Genomic DNA, 24,647 nt, shown 5'->3' with positions numbered 1-24,647 from the left:
GAAAGCCAACGGATTCTTTGTCTCTGGTGCAGAACATCGTGCTTGACAGCCGCTCGCTCTACCGGTTTCCCCTTCTGCAAGCTGAGTGCGGCACGCCGTGAGGTCCACCGTTATTCTCCTATTGCCTTTTCAGAAGTCCGCCCTGGACCGGAAGCATGCATATTCTCGCATTGTCGTTGGACCACTGCCAGGTATCCACGGACGATTGGTTCCACATACTGCAAGCCGCAAGTTGCGACTCCAGACGGTTTCCTGGCATCGGTCTACCTCAATATATCCAAAATGTATTTGGTGTAGGAAGGTGAGTTGGAAGGGCTTAGGGCTCAGTGGACCCGATTTCATGAGTCTGAATAAAAATCACACGATGAGCTCTGTAGTCTGTGTTGGCTCATGGTCACAAAACATAGGACTGACACATAGGACTGTGAGACACTGTTCGTGTTTCTGGACCTCACAGCTGAAACAATAGTCTGCTGATCTAGCCTGCTCTGGCTTAAAATGGGCTGGCACGACAGAGAACTTTTTCTTGAGTTGGCGTCAGTCCGGAGTAACTGATAGTAATCAGATCATGTGGACACTTTCCTGCAGAGTAAACAATCAAACGGTCACGAGGCACAACAATTGACAATGCCGTCAAAGCGGACTGTCAGATAAGTTCCACGTTACCTGTTCGATCTTTCTGTATATGGGACCTTCGGCTCACGGAGCGTCAAGCTTGTTTTGACTCTCTTACACCTGCAAATACGCACCTCGCGAGCCTGACGGTGACCATGAACCGCACCTGGCTAAGCTGGTCATCAATAGTGGAAGTGTAACGCACAGTAGATGTATCAATTGCCCTTATTAGAGTCTAATTAAACCACCGGTACCTAATCATATCCCGGATGATGCGCTACATGATCCACGTGCACGCGGCTCTGCGTTCAGATCCCTTTCCGGTGGCTTCCTAACAAACATGAGAAGGGGGTAAAGGAGTCTTTCCAGCTCGGAGGACTTTTTGGTCCAATTGATCTGGCGATCAGCCTCTTAGAACCTTGCTGCAATATCTCTTATCCGATTGCGGTGTTCCTCACGCTGAGTTCTAGCCAATTGGCAAATGAAAATGCAAAGGGATTGTTGAATTGCCAGTAACGTGTTTTCAAGTTTACCAGAAAGTGAGTCACCCATATGGACCGTACTCCACTGGCATGCATTTCCTAGACCACGTATCCTGTCCCCCTTTTTGACGCCAGGTTACTGTTGCCTGGTCTTTTGACAGGTCAATCCGCGAAATTTCTGACTGCAGCATTGCCACACCAAAGCCGGGAGGAGCCGAGTGTGATGGGTGCGGTTCGTCAGTGGCTATTATCATATTTGTTTGTTTTCCTTTCCTACTGCCTTTTCAAGGTTCACAAGCTAGTTCGAGACTATTTAACGAGGTTCCCTTTCCCTACCCAAAGCTGCATACTAAACCTTCTCCTCCCACATTTTCCACTGTCTTGATTAGCCAGAAATGATGAACGCGCCTCTTCTCGGGCAAGCTGTAACCCACCAGAATCTGGCCTCGGAAAACTCAGAGCAAGGTACCCTTTGACCATTCGTTAAACTGCCTGGTCCAATCTTTCCGGATAAGCTAACTTCTTCGAAGAGTTTCAAGAGATTCTGTGGATTGAGAGCGTGATCAATGGCGACGATGAGCCCTTCAGACCGATCGATAGAAAATGCATACGCCAGTTCCACCGTATTGTGCTCGACTTAGCCCCCACCGCCAGTGACGATGAGAGACTCGATGGTGTCATTAAGCTGGTTCGGGTCATGTTCGACCGCTTGAATATGTCTTGAGAACCATGGGGTAGTGAATTGCTCTTAAGCCAGAGAGGTTATGCCGACGCTTTCAATCTCTAAATCCAGGGAGGCTTCAGAAAGAAAACGATCCAGATGTGGGCATGCTAGAATTCTTTCCCTCGTGTTTGTTATGCTTTGTGAAGTCGTGGAGTAAGGTTGCTCGTTTTATTTTTTTGATTATCGAATATTTTCTGTGTCGTGTTCCCGCATGGTCTTCGCTTTCGTCGAATCCTATACATCGTCTTTGTCGTTCCGCCGTAAACGGATGAATATTTCTTGCAGTTCTTGGAAAGGTAACCTATCATGATGAAAAGTCAGTATAGCGGAGAAAGTTCACTCGTCGATCGCACCTCCAGCGGCCGTACTAGAGCTTTCTGGAGATATCTGTATAGAATGAGTGTAATACAGTTGCAGCCCATTGCAAGCTATAGAAGATACTCCATGTGGAGAAGACTGGGGCATCTTGATGGGCCCCGTTAGTGAGGTCCATATGGCCCATAATTGTCGTGCGGTAGCAGTAGCGCCGCGGTTAGTCCTGGTTTGAGCCCTAGGTCCACAAGCGGTGGCCCCGCTTAGGACCAGTATAGACTTTCATTGAGCTTATCTGAATGGCAAGTCCAGAGAGTTGAACGGACACGAATTAACACTGGAAGAGCAAAGACGAGAACTGATGAAAACCTAGAATCAACCAAGGAAGACGTTGGAATGATATCACGTGAAAAGTCTGGTGACACAGCCGCACACCGACAAATTCCCCCTATACATGATTCAAGGACTCTGTCACCTAATCGACAGTTAACTTCGTGCATCAACAGAGAAAGTTGTGCTCATTGAATATATGGGATCGTTAGCTTAATCTCTTGACATCCTTCAGGAGCCCACTGCTGCAACGAGTCATCACGAACCTGATCTTAGGATGAAAGGAAATCCGCGAGACCCAACAAGACACTGCATACAAGAGCTGGTACAGCAGTATGAGCCGTATCGTGCCATTCCTCAGTGGACTGCATACGGAATGTTGATGTTGCAAAAATAAAGGGGTAAGCCCACATTGCTCATCGTTCGATCTCTCTAACCCTTCCCACTCTGGCGGTGCCAGGCGTGCTGACTACGCGTCCGAGAATAGGATTTGAAATATACGTACAGATGAGAGGGCGATATTGAGACCGGCGATTAGCAAAAGCACGTCTGTATCGCTTGGAGCATACCTCACCTTGAACAGGTCATTGACCACAACCGAAAACTGAGACGCAAACGACGTTGAAATAAGACCGAAACACCAAACCAAAAAGCAAACATAACTTCGTCATGTGGCCCCATGCGCCGTATGCATTCTGCATATAATTTAGGTAGGGGTTGCAAGTCTCAGAGCCGTTGCTGCGTCTGAACCAATCAGGTCTGCGCGACCTCTGCCAATCGAAGGTCTCCGAACCGAGCTGGAATCTCTGTTGTGATAGATAAAGTACGTTGAAAGTCCGCAATAATGAAATATATGCGCTCGGTGGTATTTGATCAAAGACTTTGCCATATTGCTGTTCTGCTTGGTTCTATATCTGTTAGGTTACCCACGCCCAACAATTTTGCACTCTAGGAGACTGGCACGGTATTACTGCGAATCGATAGTATACTTTCAATAGTGAAAAATATACTGACTCGTCCGAATGCGACTGAAAGAAAACACCATCGGTTACGGGTACTCGTTTCGCATTTTCCTCCTGAGCTGTTCCCATGCAGTCAATCTCATACATGCCGAGACGACCCGCTTGTCAGATGTTTCTGAGTTTGAATGATTCTAGTTATAGCCTAATTTAATGCGACATATATCTACTGAGCCTCTCTACTACACAAGGCTTGTTCGGTTACAGCACGTCTACCACGCGTTATCTTCAGCGTACTTTGGTTCTATTAACACACATACGATTATAGGTTGTACGGAACAGACATCCCGTCCGCTCAGCTCTGTGAGGAGCAGCTAGATCATCTCTACTCAATTGAGACACTCCGTCTTAGGCCATCGGCCACTATATGTCTTTCCCGTAGACAGTAGTCTGGGGGGCCACTTGTGGGAGAGTTCCGTTCTGAAGGCGATGTCGGGCGTTGCATCTCTCGATGGTAAAAGCAGCCTGTGTACCCGATTCTCCATAGAACTTGTTCTCTGAGAACACCAAATGGCGTTCGCATATCTATTGTGCCTCGCTAAGCACGCAGTGATGCCAAGTAATGCTCACTCGGCGGTTTCTGTGACGGTTGTGTAGCTTTAAAGGTCATTATTTCTGAACGTAAAGCAAAAGAAGCCATGGTAACCTCAAGCGTTCGAAAATCAAGCAACAGTCTGCGATAGGTGTTCAGCCTGTCAAGATTGTGGACCGGGAGGCCATGCAGTAACATCCATAAAAATGGACTTCGCCAACAAGATCGTCCCCATGCTGGTTAGAGATGCAGACCATCTGGCAAGCAGACACTGCGCATCATAACAGATTCTGATACATTATTGCTGGGTCTGAGAGCGAAGAGATCCCATTGCTGGCAGGGAATCAGGATGCAGAGTTCCGGCTTAGATGGCGTGCCCTCAGGGACATGGGCTGGAAAAGATAAATGGACTAGCTCACAACACGATATCGAGGAACAAGAGTTTCCCAATGAATATGGAGAGCTCTGCCGCTCACTAGTTGACATCGGTACTCTGCGGACGCGGCTGAGTAAAAAGTGCTTTCATAGATTGCTAACACCACAATATAATATCCAAACTCAAGATGTGAATGTCCTTCGAGCTCTACAAATTTATCCATATGTTGCCGCATTTCCGAGGAGATTGTCCCCTGCCACGATGACACCTGTCGCAACCTCGAAGGCAGAAGAACAAGATGTTGGCTGATAGTCAGGCCGGACTATCTGCTGCAGATATGATTCCGTAGTCGCTCTCCCAAAGGGAGATTTGGTTGGTATAGTCCGGAACGGTTTGTTCTAAGCCATACTCTGGAGATAACAGCGAACTTTCTGCAGGCGCCATACTAAGGGCCCCATTATCTTGCTGCCCCTGAAGAGTAAACACGTGAGAGCTGGACTCAGGATACTCAGCGTTGGTCGCTGGAAATATCGTCTTAGTGGGAGCTTTATCCCCTTGTAAGACAGAACCATGGTCCTTCCAATCCCATTCCAGCCTATGCGAATCCGGAATATATACACGAGGCACACCTGGTGATATATAGGCGGAAGGTATCGGGGTGTTGTATGGTGTTACTGAGCCGCCGTCGTCGTTGGTAGGAGGTCGGATCGTGGAGTCTTGTTGCTGGTAGGAAGTCTGGGTGACCACTGTAACCTTGGACTCTGGAATCTTCATGTCTAGAATGCACGAGTTCATCTTTGCGTGATGTTAGCCAGAGCCATCAGTTCCTATTATAAACACGCAGTGGCCACCATGGGTTGGAAGGATTATCTTACCCGTATGAAGAGGCACTGTGCATGTCCAGCTGCCTGACAGTTGAAACAACCCTGGCCATTACCAACATCACCACTACATTTAATCTTTCGCTTCCGGCATCTCAAGCACTATCCCAGGTCACTGTTAGCGGATTTCTTACCTCCATATCAGACAATAATCACCTACTGCCAGTCGTATCCGCTTTTCTCTGCACCCGGCCTTATTCATTCCCCCTTTTTTGATACGGCCCTGGCTCATATTCACAGGCTTGTGCTGGTCGTGGCTATGCAAGGTATAAGACACCGGTAAAGTATCATGTTTTGCTGTGAAATGTAGCTGATCTGGCAGATGGGATGCATGCAGCCAATGATGATTAACCATGGAAACGATAGGTTGCACTCCTGTCTGAGTACAGGGCAGCCTGATTTCCTTGAGAGTGACCTGAACTGGCGCCTTGAAATATCCCCCACCTGCTGCACGCTGTTATCTTAAGCAACCGATTGAAAGGATGATAAGCCTCTAGGCCAAGCCGCACGGGGCTGCTGGTCTCTCAAAGACAACAAAGGAAATGCCTCCAACCAGCTTACAGCTAAGTAACCAACACCAACAACAGAAGGTTAATTATAATGTACATCTGTGCAACGTCGAACCTTTTGAGTAGCCACTAAGTTAACAATGATGACAGAGTTGGCTAGCAGAGCCAATAGAGCAGCAGGAGCAGTTCACTTTCCCAATATTCCTCAGTGTGGATTAAGACTCTTTATTCTCTCTTTTACATGAGCACCTTAGTTAATCCAAGCCAATAGTACTTTCTTTTCTTTTTCTATATTTATTTCTTACTGATATCTAGGGAACAAAGAAGGTAGTCTCCCCGGTGACCATGTACAATCAGGAGAGCATGAACTTTGACAAGAAACACGGTCTGCGCTGGCACCAGCTGTGCGCAGACTAATCCAAATGCAAATATTTTCAGATAGTCATTACATTAGAGAAATCGGCAGGCATTCGTTATGGGTAGATATAACGGGCAGCAAGGTGTTTCACTGGTGGTGAGCCTGTTAGGGAGACAGAGGGCACTGGAGAAGTCAGTATAGCTAGATAACACCAGTATCGCGGAGACTGTGTGAGACTGTTAGTTGAGACATAAGAAACAGTATACATACGGCATGGTTACTGGTAGTTTCGTTAATAATGAAGACCCCTTGGAAAGATAGCTGGCGTGTTACAGAGTCCCACTAACTTAATGAAAGATCTTGTATATGCTCAGGGCGATCATTGGTAAGAGTTTTAAGACCTGTCCCTGGGAGAGGAGTAGTTAGCTTCATGTCCATGGATTCTAATGCTTTACGAGCCTAAACTAGCTTCTAGGAATACTGCGGAAGCTAAGAATCTTCCTCTTACCCGTTTTAAAAGTCCTGAATTTTCCTTCCATCTGCTTCAGCTCTGCTTTCGGGTCCCTAATCTCCCTCTTCAAAACCCTCCTTTTCTCCAATCTCAGCAACGAGCCCCTCCATCAACCTAAGGAACCTTAACTAACATGAAGAGAATACAATCACTACTCTGGTAGATATTGCCCCAAGACTGTAAAGCATGCTGTAAGCGAAGAGAACTTGAACTGCCTAAGAAAATGACTGGTGTGACTGCAAGAAGTTCGTCTGAAAGTTTTAGTACATTAGCCTGAGCAAGGGAGAGCTGGGACTATGAGACTTGATCCATAATTAGTACCAGCCGACTCAACAATCCTTTACCCTTCATATATTGCCCATGATTACTCACTCTCCACCCATCTTAAATCATCCATAGGTAGCCTCTCTGCACTGAACAGGGTTAAATAGAAGATTTAAGAAAAAGAAAACTCCACTATTTTGCAGGATAAATAGACCGGACAATTACAATCGCGTAAGAATACAGCTGGGAGGGGAAAGAGGCATCTGGGGAACAGCTTTCACCGAGATTAGGGTTCTGATCAAGAGAACCACTCTGGTCGGAGCTCCACGACTCCAGAGGAACATCTCTGAAGGCTACTGAAGGCTAGTATTTTGCCTAAAGGTGTCAAACCTGTTGTATTTGACCCCGCACATTGTGTCCCGCCTAGAGTTTCGCAATGGTGAGATGTACCCCATACCCCAGAGCCAGCACTCCACGCCACCGGAGGCGCAGGGATCTTCCCCCGGTGGAGGGACATTCCGGACAAGGGATGGAAATAACGACAAGTAGGTACAAGCAATAAGCCCTTATGCCTTATAAAAGTAGGTCTTTCCTGAGTCCAACTGGCGAGAAGTAGCACGGTAGCTGCGACTGATTCTTTCAGACATTCTACCATGAAGTTCACCCACTCCTTGTTGATTGCCGTCGGGGCAGATTATGTATCAGCGAGTGCGCAGACAGTCAATTCCCAAAATACAAGTGGAAATGCCATTGTGGATGTCGCAGCCAGAACCGGCCAGGCCCAGTTCCTGGGATCCAACTTCATCTACGGATTCCCTGACAATGGCGTCGAAGCGCAGGTTTCCATCCCAGACCACTTTTTGACGGGAATCAAGTTCAATGCCTGCCGCGCCGGTGGAGCGCAAATTGCTGCCGGTGGTTGGGGATCGGGCGGCTACGCTGAGTATATTGGCCGGTTCAACTCGACCCTATCCAACTACCGTTCCACTCGCAAGTACAACGGCGAGTTTATTCTTTTGCTCCACGACCTCTGGGGCGCTGACGGGGGCTCATCTCCGGATGATCTTGTTCCTGGTGATAATGGGGACTATACGGAGTTCCAAAAGTTCCTGGCTCAGGTCAAAAAGGATATCGAAGCTAACGATATGCTGGACGGGCTCATTATCGATATCTGGAATGAGCCGGAGCTGGAAATCTTCTGGAAACGGTCCTGGGAGCAGTATTTGGACTACTATGTGCACGCCACCGGGCTCGTGAGGTATGTGTTGTTCTTTTCAATAATCTGGGTTTCTCTCACATGTGCTGCCCCTAAAGGGAATACTTCCCAAGGACGGTCATCACCGGTCCCTCCTTTGCCCATGCGCCAACTATCGACAGCACATACTGGAATAGCTGGGCTAGCGTTGTCGCCGGCAGCCGAACCCTTCCGGATATCTACTCGTGGCACCAGATTGGCGTCTGGGAGCGCGAGCCAGACCGATCAGTTGCAGACTTTAAGGCACTTCTGAACTTATACGGTCTACCGGATAAACCCATCGATCTGAATGAATACGCATGGACGACCGAGCAGAATCCTGCCAATTCGGCCTTCTACCTCGCTCAGCTTGAACGACACAATGTCCGCGGCCTGCGCGCGAACTGGGGTTCTGGCGGTGGACTTCACGATTACCTTGCGAACTTGGTCTATAAGAGCGAAAGCGACGGCGAATATCAACCCAACGGCGAATGGCATCTGTACAACTACTACGCGAATATGACAGGGGACAGGGTGGCGACGACGGCAGCGGCGGATAGGCAGTTCGACGTCTTTGCAACTGCATCGTGTGGCGAAGTCAAGATTCTAGCTGGAACCCGATCTGCCCAGGCCGCATACGATGTCATCGTCCGCGGCCTGCCGAAACTGGGATTTCCCCGTCGTGGCGAGATCGGCGTTCGGATCCTGCGATTCGACTGGAATGGCCAGTTTGCTGATGTCGGAGGTCCGGTGGATCAGGGCTGTTCCCATTATCCCGTCCAGGATGGACAGGTATGTGAGATATCTTGACACCATGTTGCAACTTCAATTGCTCCTCGTACGCCGCGGTGCGCGTCCTGGTTGTTGAATACAGAACCATAGCTGATGACTCCTTTCATATTAGCTTACATTTACCGTTGATCCTCCAACCAACTCGACGGCTTTTGCGTTTGAGATCTCTCCTCACGGAAAGTGCTAGTTGTTGGATGACTATTTCAGGGAGGGTTCTCTGTCTGCTGGCCGGAGAAGGCAGTGTTATCGACGCGTATTGAGCCGTCCACTATATGGCTATAATGAAGAACTAGGTCCTAGTTCAATAATGATGTAGTGATATCATCTGAACCATCAAAGTGTTGCTATTAGTTATTTTCCACCATTCGGGGCTTTTCTGGCCCTGCTGTTCCAGGGGTTTTAACCCAAACCCTTGTGCTACACCGATCTCGGACCCCACCGGAACTATGCCGCCACGGAGCTACAGCCCTATGCCCATTCTCAGGGTAAAAATAAATTTTACTAGCACTGAATCATGCTGTATGACGCGGCCCATGCCGTCCCGGTCATCCCCACATTACCCCACATTTCATCCTCTACAGGAATCTCCACTAATACGTCGCCCGCATCTGATACTGTTTCCTACTATTGCCGGCGTTTATGAGCAGACTATATTGACAACCGGTACAGACACTATCCTCTTGCGATGGATCCGGTCCCCTACTCACCATCACGCGGAGGGTGTTCGATCCAGTGCCATCTCTGCCAAACAACATTCACTCGGCAAGAACATCTCAGCCGTCACCTCCGCAGCCATAATGCAGAAAAACCGTTCCATTGTGTGAAATGCGGCAAATCATTCAGCCGCTTGGACGTGCTTCACCGCCATAGTCAGTTGCATAGGTATAAGCGTAACGCGTCAGAAGGTCGAGGTGGGAGCAGCTCGAGGGCTTGCAAGGAGTGCGCGTTGAGTCGCGTCCGCTGCTCCCGAGGAAGTCCCTGCGACCGCTGCTCAGTGAAGGAAATTCAGTGTGAATATCCAGTACCGCGGAAGAGAAAAAGCCAATCCGGGTTGGGTCAAACTGGCTCGCTTCCTCAGACAGCAGAGAGCGGCTTCTATCTCAGCGATGTCAGCTCTTTCCAGCTTCATTCGTCCCAACAAACTCTGAACAATTCGATAATTGATGGCCTCCCGTCAACTTCACACTTGTTAGGCGAAGAGTCGGAAAGTCAGGCCCCGAATGCTGGAATTACACAGGATTGGCTGCCGTTGCAGCAATCCGGCACACTGGCCAGTGCGAGTCCTGGGTTGGTTAGTGAAGGTATGCTAGCATTCGAGAATAATACGCTAGAGAACCATTTAGGCCACTGGATTGGGAGCCTGACGTCTGTGAATTGGCTCTCCCCCGAAAGTAATCATTTCCCAGAAGCTCAGTTCGAGGATTTACTGCTGCCAAAGGGCAAGGACGGAACTACCGCGCGGGTTGAGAGTATGGATAGACTGGGTGAGCACGCTTCTCAGACAAATCGCAACAATGCTGTCCCCGTGGGTCAGGGGAATACCAATGCTACCCAGCCCTCAACGCCGTTGTGGACGCCCTCGGGAACCGGACAAGCATTGACGGCTGGCCAATCCACGTGCACTGATACAACTGATACGCCGACAGTGCGACATTCCGAAGGCGTGTACTACGTGGAAGGAAGTGCCGGACGGGCACCATTTCAGGGGAGATCAAGCTGGAGAGCTAGAATGACTTCTCGCTGGAGCATCGGTAATGCGTCGGCCGAGCAAGGGGTACCAGACTCTGAGAGCTCCATAAGGTCAAGGGGGCACTATGTGTCCGAAACGATCTACCAATCCTGTCGTGAAAGACTCGAGGCAGAGTCAAATCACTTCGGGCTTGGGATAGATATGGACAGTATCCCGCAGCTCGGTGAGATGCAGGACCTGGTAAATCTCTACTTCGATGGTTTCCATCCATCTTATCCCTTTTTACGCAAAAGTCAGTCCATTTTTGTCAAGAGCTCATGCTGGATTCTGCTCTTGGCTGTGGCCGCAACTGGGTCGCGATATAGTACTGAGGCTAGGCATCACAAGCTCGGGGAGTCTCTTGTTGATATGGTAGATCAGCTTGTATCGATGCGGCTGCAAAATCCTGTATTGGCGGGCAGTGATCCGACGTGGAAGCCATGTGCTGGGTCTGACGAGGGGTCTCTGGACACCGTAACCCTCCAGGCCGCGTTGCTGAATTCTATATCCCTTCTGCACTGTGGAAAGGAACACGGCGTTCGACGTGCCTTGCGCCGGAGATTTTACTTTTTCGAAGCCTACCACGCTCTGAAACAGGCCACATCCATAAAGAGGAGGTCATCGCAGTTACGAGAAGGAACCGAGGAAGATACCTTTCAACATTGGGTAGACACAGAGTCGCTTATCAGGACGAGTTGGATGATCTGGGTAGGTGCCTCTGAAGGTCGGCTCCGCGTTACGTCTAGTGCCTCGCTCACGGTTTGCAGTTTCTTGATTGTATTGCCCTATACCAATTTCGCCACGCTCCGCTGATTCAATTGGGAGACTCAAAAGCTCCTCTTCCCTGTCATGAGGACCTCTGGGACGTTTCCTCACTAACCGAGGGTTTCAGCAATGCAGACCATCAATCAGGTTCGTTTTATTCACTTGGTCCCTTCGAACAGACCTATAACCTGTCGAAGGCTGACTTTGATATCGCATTACTGATAGTTACCTTGCTGGAAGCCCTTGAGCTGCTCCATATGGAAAAGACATTACCTCCTAAGTTGGGAAATTTCAGCACTACGATCATCATCTTTGGCATCTGCCGTCGTAATCAAGAAGCCACCGTGCAGCACCAAACCAACTTAACCCTTTGGTTACCCAGCGCGCAGAAACAGTCGCGCCCTCCGTTGCATCCGATAGAAGAGGCATGGCCGCCAACTGTCTCCTCCCTGTCCAGGTGGCGAAGCAGCGCTTGCGATTGCCTTGACATCTTGCATTGGAACGCAAATAGCATAGCTGCGAGTGTGGGTGGCTGGGAACATCCGACGATTCTGCACCTCCACCTCGCGCGACTTCTGCTGTTGGCTCCGGTACAGCACATCGAGACACTTGGTAGCGAGTCAACGATATCTCACACTCCCCAAACTTCCAGCTCGACTGCATACACGATAGCTCGATACCACACCCTCCGCTGGGCAATCCGCGATCAGTATAAGGCGAGACTCTGCCTTGTTCACGCAGGAGCCCTATTCTGGCACGTTCGACGATACAGCAGTAATAGCTTTCTGGAACCATTTAGCGTATATACTGCCACGCTTGTCATTTGGGCATATAGTATGGCAATGCACACCATGCGAGGCCAAGGCCGCGAAAAGGCGATTCTTTCCGAAACTCATCTAAGCCCGCGCGATCCCGTGCAGCAAGAAGCGCCGTGTCTTGAGGAGATCGGTCTGGATGACAAGAGTAGTGATAGTGACGCTGAGGTGATGGTTATACAGCTCGACCGCCCGTGTGATGATGAGATTGTTCAGAACTTTGTTCGCTTTGGGCACACCATGTCCGCGCGCATGCATCGGGTTGGGGATATCCAAGAACAAAGTGCACCACGACGGATCCTCAAGCAGGGTCTACGGTTGTTAACCGGCGCCTTATCAGATTCTGACAGAGCAGTCCCTAGTTGGGGTGTGGAAAAGTCCTTCATTGATTCCCTAAATACCTTTATTGAGCTCCCGATGGTCACTTCAAAGAACGACAGGTTACCTGGATGACGAGCTTGACGAACTATGCTTATTATATGGTAGAGAATACATCTCTGCATATCCCCATTAAGGCAAGCTATTTGATATCTTCTGCAAAATTAAAATTGTAGCTGCCAGTTCCGTTAAATCTGCTGATCGGAGACGCCGACTCACAACGGGTAACCCAACGGCTTCATACTGGCACAGCTGGCACAGCCGAGATGGGCTTTTATATATGTCGTATGAATATCAGATACCAGGAGCCGAACCTAGAGTTTTCATTGTCCTCTGAACTTTCATCCGCTCCTTCACCTGAACCCCAAATGCAATGCAGAAGCTGTTTTCCTGATGCTTAGAAACACATTAGCCATAGTGTAGTGGATTTTTGCCAGGTGTTGAAGCACTTGCCGGGTCTATATTGTAGCTTCATTTGACAGAGTCGATCAGCTACACGCCGGCTGACTAGGTCTACCGCTTCAAGTGCAGAGGCATTCATCCAATCTCGAGCTGACAGGTTCAATTACAACATGCTTACGGGAAACGGGACCTAGAGTCTGCGAGGGCATATCTGATCCCACAAATAATCTCTCTTGACTCACTGTTTAGCAAGCATGACATTGATAATTATGCTCATGCTTGCCATAATGATGGCCCTAATGGGTCTTTTAGTGTGGGTGGTTTGGGTTGACAAATCTAGTCCGCTCCAGGGTTTTGTTTAACTGATAGCGAAGTTGATCAAGCCTATCGAAAGGCGCATTTTAGCTGAAGAGGGAGAGGAACAGACATAATAGAAGTAGTTTAAAAGCGACTCAACACCGCCGGGGTGGCCATTTGTCAAGGAAAACAGATAGTCTCTGACATCATTATCCAGCATGAAGCCTGCCTCGAACTTTGTATTTGCGCAAATTTGCTGAACAGCATCTCTGAACTCATCTTGAACTCATCTGCTGTGAAAAAAAGCATAATTGATGGTGGTGAAAATAGTTCCATTGGTGATGATGACTGCAGGGTAAGTGTGACGCGCTGGCTTTGCTTGAAGATGGCTGGAGTAAACTTGTCGTTTTGCACGTCCGCATTAGTTGACGGGCTGCCGTAGGAGCAGAAGACAGAACTTGATATCTTTACCCTTCCCATAGACCCTTTCATTTACCACTGTATTCCAGAGTTCCGTACCCAAGTATGTTATTGGGGCTCCGTCAACTATGATGATAGTGCTGGAGATAAATTCCGCGCACTGCTAGTAAGGTTGAAGAGGCTGCGGATATACGGAGTCAACTTCTGCCACGTCTTATCCTCGCCTTCAGTAGTATAATCTTCAAGCTTTTCCCAGTAGCTGACGAACTAGACAATCCTTCTCTGGTCCTTGTAATACTGCTGCAGGAGGCGGGCGAGTATTGTTTTGCTGCTTGCTGGAGTTCCCCGCACATGAACAATATTCTCGCGGTCAACGAGCTCAGCGAGTAGTCTTGCTGTGTCCGTGCGACGGCTGACGTATTGAAACTCGGGCCTGTTTGCCAGTATATACCCTTTGCTATGCCATAGAGTAATTGAGACAGGATCTAACCTCTCTCTTTGTGGTACGTCGTTTCCTGGACACTTTCTGGAACGGCACGGTGACTAGTGGCTGAAGGTGTATTTACCTCTCCATGATCAGAAAGACAATGATGGCAGTGAGGGCATTCCAGACTAGGCAGGTCTTCTGCGATGAGTTTTTGATATGGAGTGTCAAATCCCGTATAATTGCAATAGAGTAGGCCGCAACTTCATGCACCTTTGCCAGTCATGATGCGGAGCGATATGGAGTTTCGGCTGGACTGAAAAGAACAGTCGCAAGCGTGGTTTCATTGGAATAACCAGGAGCCATCTTTATAATCCTTACCTTGATGGTCGGCCAAGATGGGCGTTAATCAACACGGAAACTAGGATGAGGATGAGGAAGCGAAACTCAAGCAACTGCCTCCCGGAACGAGAAACCTTTGGGGCCCGCCTTGTGTCGGAGCATACTGCCCTCCGGTACTCTACTCCCGGTACCGCTTGCTCCTGGGACCGGGATAGCTGGTCATTGTTCTTTGCGATAACAGAGTTACGAAGGAAGATAGTCCCTTACGCGCAGCACAATGTAGAGGTGCTTGACCACGAAGGTCTGACCACGAATGTCTCGACAGGCAAGGTTGGCAGAGCTCTGAGGTAACAAAAGTCGGAAATATTCTTCCCTCGAACGCTTTATTCCCGCATAGTCGCCATTAGAGTGTATGCATCTCACTTGTTGAGATCAAATCCGAGAAATGTACCTCTTACTGAGGGAGGTTGACTAGAATCGTTACCAAATACCCGCCTTCGACATCAGAGTCAGCGTGCAGAAAAGAAGTGACGATGAATGCTTACAGTCTTCTCATTGCAGAATGGAGCTGCGTCTTGAGCAGGTAGGTCATCTTCACTGAGGCAGAGTCGCGAGCCACGCTTTTGGTGAGATCAACCATCTAAACAAAAGCCAGTCCACCAGGTCGTAACGGATATTTCTGCACATGGTATTCCCCCGGACAGAAGCTAAGGCTTGCCAGATCTTCACCCCGTCAAGAATATCTCATTGCTTGGGGCACAAAGCAAAAGATCTTAGAAGCTCAGAAAGTTGAAGCACTCTTTGCAGCCTACTAGGGGAAAGCCAGTCGCAACACATTGAAAAGTCGATTGGTTCCCTAAGCATATTAAGACTCCTTGCACCAAGTGTACACTAAAAGCAGAAGATATGAGAAGATATGCAGCCACTGCACCACTCCAGTACTTACGGAATCGTCGATACTCGGAAGGCTATACACGAAATGAAGAGACTGTGGAATAGAGTAGATATGTTCAGTAAATCTTTCTGGGAAGCCTGAAAACAGGACAGAGGACACACAGAGTTATCAAAAGGAACGCTGATTCGATTATGTCGCCGAAATCTCTGTCCTTCATTACCAGTATACCTACTCGATGCCACCGCAGATTTAGCTGTCAACTCATTCCCCAGTCAAGGAATCACACTGTTTCCTGATATCCTCCTGGCCTTCACCATAAGCATCAACGTCATACTGCGCAAAGCGACGAGCATCGACCTTCTTCGCGAACAGAAGATCGATCTCCTCAAATGTGCGCCTTCTGGTCTCCGGCAGGCGGAAGAAGGTCCATATGAAAAAAACAGCCGAGCAGCCCCCCCAGAAGAATCCGGTTTTGCCACGCCAGTTGCCCGCAGTCGGGTTAAGCATCTCCGGGTTGATACTGTTGCAGACAATCTGAGCAATATAATATGCAATCCGGCTGATACATACACTCTTGTTCCTCAGCCGCGTGGACGAAACCTCTGTAATAACAGCATAGCATATGGGGCCAACAGTCGAGTAATACACGCCTAGCCAGCAGAGCATCAGCCCGGCCTGGGCATAATTGCTCGCGTTCGAATTGCTCCCAACACTGCAAAAGCCAACAGCGAGGAGAACCAGCGTAAGTAAGCCCAGCCCCCATAGATACAACGTGCGCCGTCCACACCCGCGCATCAAGAACCATGCAAAGATCGTGCCCACTGAAGCGATACCTAAGCCACCAACCGACATGCGAAAGGATATAGACTCCGGAAGGCCAGCCTGGACGAAGAAATATGTTGGCGTTCCGCCCATTGCACTCCCGCAGAAGGGCTGTGCCGCGAATGCCATACATGCAATCTCGGTCCGGCGGAGGTCCACGCCACGAAAGCAGTCGAGATATGAGGTTCCTTCATCAATTGATCGCTCAATCTCGTCTGTATGGATCATCATTGCGAGGGTTTCCTTGCTGTGCGCCCTTTGTGAGGCTGATCCCAGCCGATTAATAGAGGCTTCAGCCAGATCGTGGTTACCGACGCGGACATAGTACCAAGGCGACTCGGGGGCAAACCAGAGGATCGGGAAGAGTAGGCAGGGCCAGGCCCACTGTATAGCGAACGGGATGCGGTAGGACCATTGACCAGTTTTCTCAGAAAAGCCCGATTGCACGCCCGCAGAGATGAGCTGGCCAAATGCCCAACACAGGTTGACATAGACAGTAAGATAACCTCGGAGCGCAAGGGGGCAGACCTCTGAGGCATAGGCAGGTGCCATAGTAGCAAATACACCCCACGGTATACCGCAAAGAAACTGGCCAACTAAAAGAACAGGCAAGTTGGGCGAAAAGAAGGAAATCAAGATAAAGCCGCAGATCGTGACAAGAGACGCCAGGAGGACTTTACGGTAGCCAAATTTATGGACAAAATACCCATTGGCAAAAGCTCCAATAATGGTACCAACGCTGACAGCGTTGCTGAGCCCATTCTGCCAGGGAGCGGTAATCTGATGACTACTGGTGCCAGCGTCGTATTGGCCATATTTCTCTCGGAATGACGGTTGGGCGAAGAAGGACTGGATCAGAACGATATCATATCCCTCCATAATAATCGAAGTCGAGAGGAGTACCGACCACAGGACGGCATTTGGATAGCACCGCACCGCCTCCCAGAAGCCCAAATGATGTTCTTGTTGAGCCGCAAGGCGGGCAAGAGATGTGTCATCCTTAGAGGGAGCTTCGAGAGGGGCGTGCTCCTTCTCTATGGAGGTAGGATGAACAATCCCATCGTTATGCTCGGAGACCATGATGTGAAGGTGATTCTTAAAACTTGAGACGGCTGACCGTATTTGGTACACCGTAGGCTGATTGTCATGAGTGGAGGATCCACTCTTTTATGTATATACCCAGCAACGTGGATAATGGTGGGCTGATCTGGGGTACTGGAGCCTTCTCCAGATTCCATCAAGCGGGGAGATATTGAGCAGATCGTGATGTGACAGTACGCCACCGGAAACCCATCGGGAGGTTAGCAAGCCTTCATCCGGTGGCGGCTTTCGCATGACTCCCTCGGTGGATTCGGCCGTTAAGAACTGATTTCTTCCGAATGTTCTTAGGGAAACGCTGGGCCGGTGGCTCCGGTGGGGTATCTCCAACAAATTCCTGCCGTTCCAATACATAAACAAGGGAGTGGGAAAGTAATACCTTGCCAATTAGCCTAAGCATCGCGGAATGCCTAATTCGATTCTTGAATTCTCGAATCTCCTCCAGCGTGGATAGATCGTGAGCCTACGTAACTCAGCCCTAATTTCTCAAGCACCATCCCACCACCGCACACTATGATTCAAGGTTTGGACGACAAGTTGGTCTACACCTTTGATGCAGAGACTCTGTGGATTGAGCCATGGGGGCCAAACGCCATTCGAGTCCGCTCCACTCGCTCGCGGCAGATCCCTGACCAGAATTGGGCGTTGCTCAACCAGCCTTCGACATCGGCAATCATCAACGTTCAGTCCAACGGGACGGGCGTGATACAGAATGGCAAGATTCAAGCAAGCCTTTCAGAGACTGGGAAAATCCAAGTACAGAACTCCAAAGGAAAGCTTCTATTGCAGGAGTATGTCCGCAACCGGAAGGATGTGAAGGATCCCAAGTGCAGTGCCATCGAGGTGGAGGCACGAGAATTTCGACCCATCCTGAACAGCGAGAGCTTCCATCTGACAGCTCGATTCGAGAGCGTCAGTACGGAGGAAATGCTGTTCGGTATGGGACAGTACCAGCAGCCCTTCCTCGACCTCAAGGGGCATCAGCTAGAACTCGCCCATCGTAACTCTCAGGCGAGCATTCCCTTTCTGGTTTCATCACTAGGCTACGGGCTTCTCTGGAATAATCCCTCAGTGGGCAGATGCTTTCTTGGCCGGAACATCATGTCTTTCGAATCTGAGTCCACCACTACCCTGGACTATTGGGTCGTTGTTGGCGATACCCCTGCCGATATTGTTGAGACGTACGCGGCCAACGTCGGAAAGGTGCCCATGATGCCCGAGTATGGTCTGGGATTTTGGCAATGCAAGCTCCGGTACCAGACACAGGAAGAATTGCTTCAGGTGGCTCGCGAGTACAAGCGCCGCGAGCTGCCGATTGACCTGATTGTCATCGATTTCTTCCACTGGCCGCTCCAGGGAGATTGGCGGTTCGATCCAACCTACTGGCCAAATCCAGCTGCGATGGTCAAGGAGCTGAGGGGAATGGGGATTGAGCTAATGGTCAGTATATGGCCCACGGTGGATAAGCGGAGCGAGAACTACCGCAAAATGTTGGAGAAAGGGTTTCTCATCCGCACCGATCGAGGAGTCCGTACGGCGATGGACTTTCAAGGAGATACCATACACTTTGACGCAACTCACCCAGGTGCGCGAGCATACGTCTGGGAGAAATGCAAAACAAATTATTACGATTATGGCGTCCGTGCCTTCTGGCTTGATGAAGCAGAGCCAGAGTACAAGGCCTATGACTTTGATAATTATCGATACTACCAAGGACCAAACACAGCAATTGGAAACATCTATCCACTAGAATATGCACGGGCATTCTACGAGGGGATGGAACAGGCTGGGCAAAAGAACATCGTGAACCTGGTCCGGTGCGCTTGGGTGGGCAGCCAAAAATACGGAGCCCTTGTGTGGAGTGGCGATATTGCTTCATCTTGGGAAAGCTTTCAGCACCAACTTGTTGCAGGCCTCCACATGGGATTATGTGGCATTCCGTGGTGGACAACAGATATTGGAGGTTTCCATGGGGGCAACCCTTCAGATAGCAAGTTCAGAGAACTTTTTGTCCGATGGTTCCAGTGGGCTACGTTCTGCCCAGTCATGCGGCTGCATGGAGATCGGGAGCCCAGGCAGCCTGTTCAGGGCACTACCGGGGGCGCTTCCTGTGCTAGTGGCGCCGATAATGAAGTCTGGTCATACGGGCTCGAGGTATATGAGATTTGCAAGAAGTATATGTTGCTGCGGGAGGCTCTACGGGATTATACTCGCGGTCTTATGCGGTCTGCGCATCTCAAAGGGTCTCCTGTTATGCGTACGCTTTTTTATGAATTCCCGGAAGACCCAGAATGCTGGAGGATTGGTACCCAGTACATGTACGGTGATAGATATCTTTGCTGTCCGGTACTCCAGGATGGTCAGCGTCAGCTCAAATCCTACTTGCCTGCACTGAGGAGCGGAAAGTGGGTGCCATTCCAGAACGACGATGCTGTGAAAGAGGCATATCCTGGTGGACAATGGATTGAGATCTGCGCACCATTGCATTGGATGCCAGTGTTCGAGCGGGTAGAATGAGCCCCCGTACGCTGTAGGTTCTGGGTAAAACGTGAACGAGATGTATTTTCTCTTGGGGCATAGAAATGTGAACTGACGGAGTTGAAAATCAGTCAATACGGACATAGAGAGCACCAACGCACGCGCAGGGCTTTTTCTTCTAAAGCGCCTTGAGTATTGATATAGATCAAACCCGCTTTAGATATAAAGTTTAATGGTAGGAAGCCAGCTGTAAGATTTCTGACGTAACTCGTAACTCTTTCAAACATACGTGTTCAAATAAGAAGCAACGACAACCATAGACGCCGACCTTTATGCGCCTTCACGTCTCTCTTAGCTCGTTGATTTTCGCACAGCATACAGCATCAACGTGAGATACGGTTACCGTGGGCCAGCCCCAGCCACGACCACGTGGCCGAGATTGTACTTACCGGTTCCGGCACATCACTTGCTCTGCCGGCCGGCTATGCACCTTCAACTGGCTCTACTCGACCATAGCTGTACCTACGCGGCAGACAACAATTCCACCATCGGCATAGGTCCTTAAGCTAGGGTTGACGATCGCGGCAGCTCTGCTGCTGATGCTACTTGTATTGCCATCTTTTAGTCCCAGGTTAAGGATGCGGTTGTGGTGAAAATGGGGGAAATAAAGAAGCCGGGTGCAGATGGGCTGAGCTTGTAAGTTGACCATGATATAAGCTGGCTGTTTATTAATAGACCTAAAAAGTCTGGTAGGGAGTATACAAGGTAGGGGAATAAGAGAGTATAGGGTTCTGCTGGAGCTGCCCACTGAATTTTGAACCAGCCTGGGGCGATGATTAGACATAGTTAGGTAAAAATTAGATGCTTGTACGTAAAATATAAGTCAGTGGTACTTAAATTACCGTACAATATATACTGTTTCTGTTTCTGGGGTGCGCCTAGAACAACCCTAAGTAGGGGACCTATAAGTGGCATTGCAGCCAGCTCCTGAAAATATTGGATTCCCTTTCTTCCTCCAACTCCCAGGCAACATGACTTGGAATGCGGGTAGTGAGTTATAATCCCCCAACCACGGCAGCCTTCTATAACAGTCAATCCAATTGAACGGCCCCACAAACCTATCAAACCAATCAATATATTTGCATACTTCTATATATATCCGCTAACCTCCTCCCCTGGATTTGTACTGCCATCCTCATATCCATGATCAGTACGGAGGCTATAAACATTGTTGTAGTAATCCTCTGGTATTGGCTTTTCCCAGACTCTTGAGAGGAACTTGATAACAGGCTGGTTTGGAGTTCTATATAAGCTCTCAAGATAGATCTTGTCAAAAATAGGCAAAAGTTATAGTAGGCACCTATTAAGCCCTTAATTAGGTAGTACTTGATACTTCCAGGGCTATGCACAGCCTAAGTTTGTTTTCTGGGTCCTTCAGGCCGCGGGAGAGTTTGTTCTGGGTCTAGAGGGTGAAGTGCTCACAGACCTTATGCGATGTTGATCTATCAAGTTGGGTAGGATCTTCTATGATTGATAGTTGATGAGATAGGAGCAATTCCATGCGCTCTTCAGCCTCTAGACCTTGTAAGACATTGGTGTTAATAAGGTCGAGCATTTGCTTCCGGTTAGAATTGTACTTGTTGTCATATATGCACTGGTACAAGGCAAATCCTTAACAGGACTCGCCTTTCAATTCGGCTGGCCCATATCCATCTTCAAGAGGGTATCTTTAATGTCTGCAAGAGGGCGCTGCTCGATAGAATGGCAGGTTTAGTATTAGTGAATAGTGCTGCCTGTAGCTTGACCATGTGATGGCGAGGCTTGACATGGCACAGCGCATGAGAGGAGAAGCTCCTCATTATTTAGCATTAGTCTTCTCATCTTGACCACACATCGCATGTAAGCTTGATCTGATATCCAGAGGCCCTAGTATGCTTGTTGACTTTCTTTCTCCTTGGTATTTCTTCCTGACCCGGCAAATCCGGGAAGACAATTAGAGGGAACTGACAGGGGTTCATATCCCAAAACGGCCAAAGTAACAGAAGTGCACACTTAGCATGCTGCGGCGGAGTGTAATGGTGTCTCATAGGCTAGATTCAGGGTTGTAGACTGAGATAAGACTGCCTTAGAAAAGAATGCCAAGGAACTAATATAGCTAACTAACATGAGTACACTGGTGCCTAGTCTAGGCTTAAGCAAGATCGCAAAGAGTTTTTGCTGTTGGGCAGTTGATACAGGACTACTCTGGAGTTACCCATTATTCACGCAATCGCACCTACCATATACTCGAGTATCTGGTCCTTCAACTAATTGGCGGATTAAATGTCAGGAATGGTGGATTAGAGAACCAGCCCTAAGGAGGCCGCAAGCATCCTGGCGCGATTTCAGGTCCAGAACCCAGTTTCGCTGCGCTGGGATCCCTCGCCTACCGCACAGGAATGACTTCAGTACCTGAATCATTTGAAGGGAGTCAGCAGCCCGTTGAGAGCTTAGCAAACCTGTCGGTGCAGACCCATGGTCGCAATTAATGAGAGAAACCGCGCATGGAAACACAAAAAGTGCGTCACAGCTCGGTAGCACCTTGCAAGAGACAATCCTTGTACCACGATAGCCGCGTTGGAGATGCCTCACGACGCAGATAATCGATCTGGGCCACATATCTGCCGCGATAACGAGGGCTCGGGCAACACTAACAGACTTGACCATTATGGCCGATTACCCTCCAGCGCTTGCAATTGACGACCAATTTCGCCCTGCCGTGCAAACACAGGGCTCAATGAAGGCCCTGTTCCTAGATGACTCTGGCATGATCACGAACAAACGGCTCCAGACCCCTCTGGCATTCCTGGTGGGGTTTAGGCAGGACAATACGACAGACCGGCTGTAGGGTGTGGTGCCGCCACGGAATATCGAGGTCCTCACCATCATGGATGACCTGGCGCTGCAGAATGAGGACCACATGGAGAAGTAGTGGTCGACATGGGAATGGACGGATCATGCTATTATGGGTCTGCTTCATGCGTGATTAAAGGAGCGAAGTGCATACGTATATGCCACATCTACGCCACGTTACTCCGCTGCTGAGGTGATAGATACTAATACAAATCAATTGTCGTCTGAGACGTATGGCGCGGGGCGCAGGGTTTAGCCCGACTTACTCGCGGTACATATTGGGGTTTGGCCAATTCCACTCAGACTATGGGAACTACTCTTGTATTCTCAATTATACTCGGTTTGCTACTTACCCAACACTTACATCTAACATTACCACCAAAACATACTCCTTTTCTCATGAATATACGGTTCCAGGCAGAGCACCATGAGACGAGCATTCCTCCAGCTTAAACATGTCAGTGTGAAGGGAGTACACAATCTCTTGTCCCGAACTATCCTAAACGAACTTTATTGCTTCGGTTATGGGGCCTTGCTGCGTATTGGTAATCTTGCGGGAATGTGGTGCGATTTTTGCCCTCGTAACTCCGCATGGGGATGGATCGCCTCAACGGGGTTGCCAGTCTACTTCCACCGGATGTATTGAGTTGGGACCCAGTAGCACCGTAGGCCAGCCTAGAAATCTCCGGACGTTCGTACCAATTTCAGCTCAGATTGCAGTTTCAACCTCTAAAATGCTTGGCCGCATAATCGTTAATGCTTATAACCTCTGGGGGGTAGTCTTTTCCGCCATCGGCACAATTGCAACAGCATATGGCCTTTCAATCATTGGTTCAACCGTGGGTCAGTCAAACTTCTACAAATACTTCGATCTCGCCCCGCAAGGTACACTGGGGTATGGACACACAGCAAATATTATCGCCGCACTGAACTGGGTCAACTCTGCTGGTGCCATTATCGGCTGTGCCACCGACGTCTGAAGCTCCGAGAAGTATGGTCGGAAGTGGACTATGGTTATTAGCTGTCTTATCCTCATTAACGGCGGGGCCCTGTGTGCTGGGGCTGTTAATCTCGCCATATTCATTGTTGGGCGTGGTGTTGCAGGAATGGCAGTTCTCTCATTGCCCCAGCGTTCTTACAGCTTCTGAGCCCAGGCTGACTTTTATAGGGATTCGGTATTCTTGCCTGTGTTGGTGAGCGTCCTGACCTCTCCAGATTGGGGTTACGGGACTCCTGATTGATTCATGTAGTTCTGATGTACCAAGCCGAAGTGTCTACCCCGGAGACGCGAGGTGCAATGGTTTCCATTACTGGGGTAAGCCATTAGAAAGCTTCTCGAGGACGTCCAATAGCCTGACAAGGCTTGTGAATGAAAAAGATACCGTACGTGTTTGGTTACTGTTCTGCAGGGTGGCTTGGCTACGCCTGTTCCTATATTCGAACTGATGAACACGCGCAGTCCGCGTGGCGATTCCACTTGGCTTTCCAATGCGGTTTTCCCTGATATTCCTCCTCGGCCAGAAATTTATCCCCTATTCCCCTCGTTAGCTCCTTTCCTAAGGCCGCCGTGAGGAGGTGTTTCAGATCGTCTGCAATCTACATAAGACAAAACCAAACGCGCAGCATATCCGCGCGTGCGAGGAATTCCATGATTGAAAAGCAGTATGAACTGGATGCTAGCCTCCTAACCGACGATTTGAACTGTTTCGCACGGTGCCGAACCGTAAGGGCATTCATAGGGTTCCTGCTCATGTTTGGCAACCAGTTCCTCGGTGTCTATGTTATGGCGAACTACGGCGTTTTAATCTATGCTCAGCTGGGACAAGGAAGTTCCACTCTTTTGCTAAACGCGTGCTAGACTACGGTTACTATGTTCGTGCCTTCCATATTCCTTCTCAGCTCTCGCTCCTACCAATGGTTTGCTGACATTCTTTCGCGCAGCTTCGGCAAC

At 49.3% G+C, this 24,647-nt stretch overlaps 6 protein-coding genes across 6 annotated transcripts, besides 1 other annotated feature; 4 read left to right on the top strand and 2 right to left on the bottom strand.

Annotated features, from left to right (window-relative positions):
• Positions 1-24,647: part of a sequence feature (contig 1.119 1011..137987(-1)) that runs on past both edges of the window.
• ANIA_07116 (uncharacterized protein) lies at positions 4,703-5,185 on the bottom strand (the record flags this gene model as incomplete). The annotated part of the gene is made up of 2 exons (XM_659628.1): positions 4,703-4,911; positions 5,020-5,185. The coding sequence occupies 2 exons, from the start codon at positions 5,183-5,185 to the stop codon at positions 4,703-4,705; spliced, it is 375 nt and encodes a 124-aa protein (XP_664720.1).
• On the top strand, positions 7,567-9,126 carry ANIA_07117 (glycoside hydrolase family 39 protein; the record flags this gene model as incomplete). Its single annotated transcript, XM_659629.1, has 3 exons — positions 7,567-8,171; positions 8,243-8,939; positions 9,052-9,126. 3 exons carry the CDS (start codon positions 7,567-7,569, stop codon positions 9,124-9,126), a joined length of 1,377 nt encoding a protein of 458 aa, XP_664721.1.
• Positions 9,625-12,701, top strand: ANIA_07118 (uncharacterized protein; the record flags this gene model as incomplete). Its single annotated transcript, XM_659630.1, has 3 exons — positions 9,625-10,240; positions 10,283-11,376; positions 11,436-12,701. The coding sequence occupies 3 exons, from the start codon at positions 9,625-9,627 to the stop codon at positions 12,699-12,701; spliced, it is 2,976 nt and encodes a 991-aa protein (XP_664722.1).
• ANIA_07119 (uncharacterized protein) lies at positions 14,931-17,308 on the bottom strand (the record flags this gene model as incomplete). Its single annotated transcript, XM_659631.1, has 6 exons — positions 14,931-15,006; positions 15,057-15,151; positions 15,458-15,499; positions 15,568-15,634; positions 15,693-15,940; positions 15,977-17,308. The coding sequence occupies 6 exons, from the start codon at positions 17,306-17,308 to the stop codon at positions 14,931-14,933; spliced, it is 1,860 nt and encodes a 619-aa protein (XP_664723.1).
• On the top strand, positions 17,840-20,573 carry ANIA_07120 (glycoside hydrolase family 31 protein; the record flags this gene model as incomplete). The annotated part of the gene is made up of 3 exons (XM_659632.1): positions 17,840-19,834; positions 20,430-20,500; positions 20,540-20,573. The coding sequence occupies 3 exons, from the start codon at positions 17,840-17,842 to the stop codon at positions 20,571-20,573; spliced, it is 2,100 nt and encodes a 699-aa protein (XP_664724.1).
• Positions 22,512-22,775, top strand: ANIA_11544 (uncharacterized protein; the record flags this gene model as incomplete). The annotated part of the gene is made up of 2 exons (XM_050611931.1): positions 22,512-22,652; positions 22,692-22,775. 2 exons carry the CDS (start codon positions 22,512-22,514, stop codon positions 22,773-22,775), a joined length of 225 nt encoding a protein of 74 aa, XP_050467900.1.

Source organism: Aspergillus nidulans, chromosome IV, assembly GCF_000011425.1.
Source record: "Aspergillus nidulans FGSC A4 chromosome IV".
NCBI lineage: Eukaryota > Fungi > Ascomycota > Eurotiomycetes > Eurotiales > Aspergillaceae > Aspergillus > Aspergillus nidulans.
Note: the sequence above shows the minus strand (reverse complement) of the source record. Positions and strands in the feature narration are given on the sequence as shown.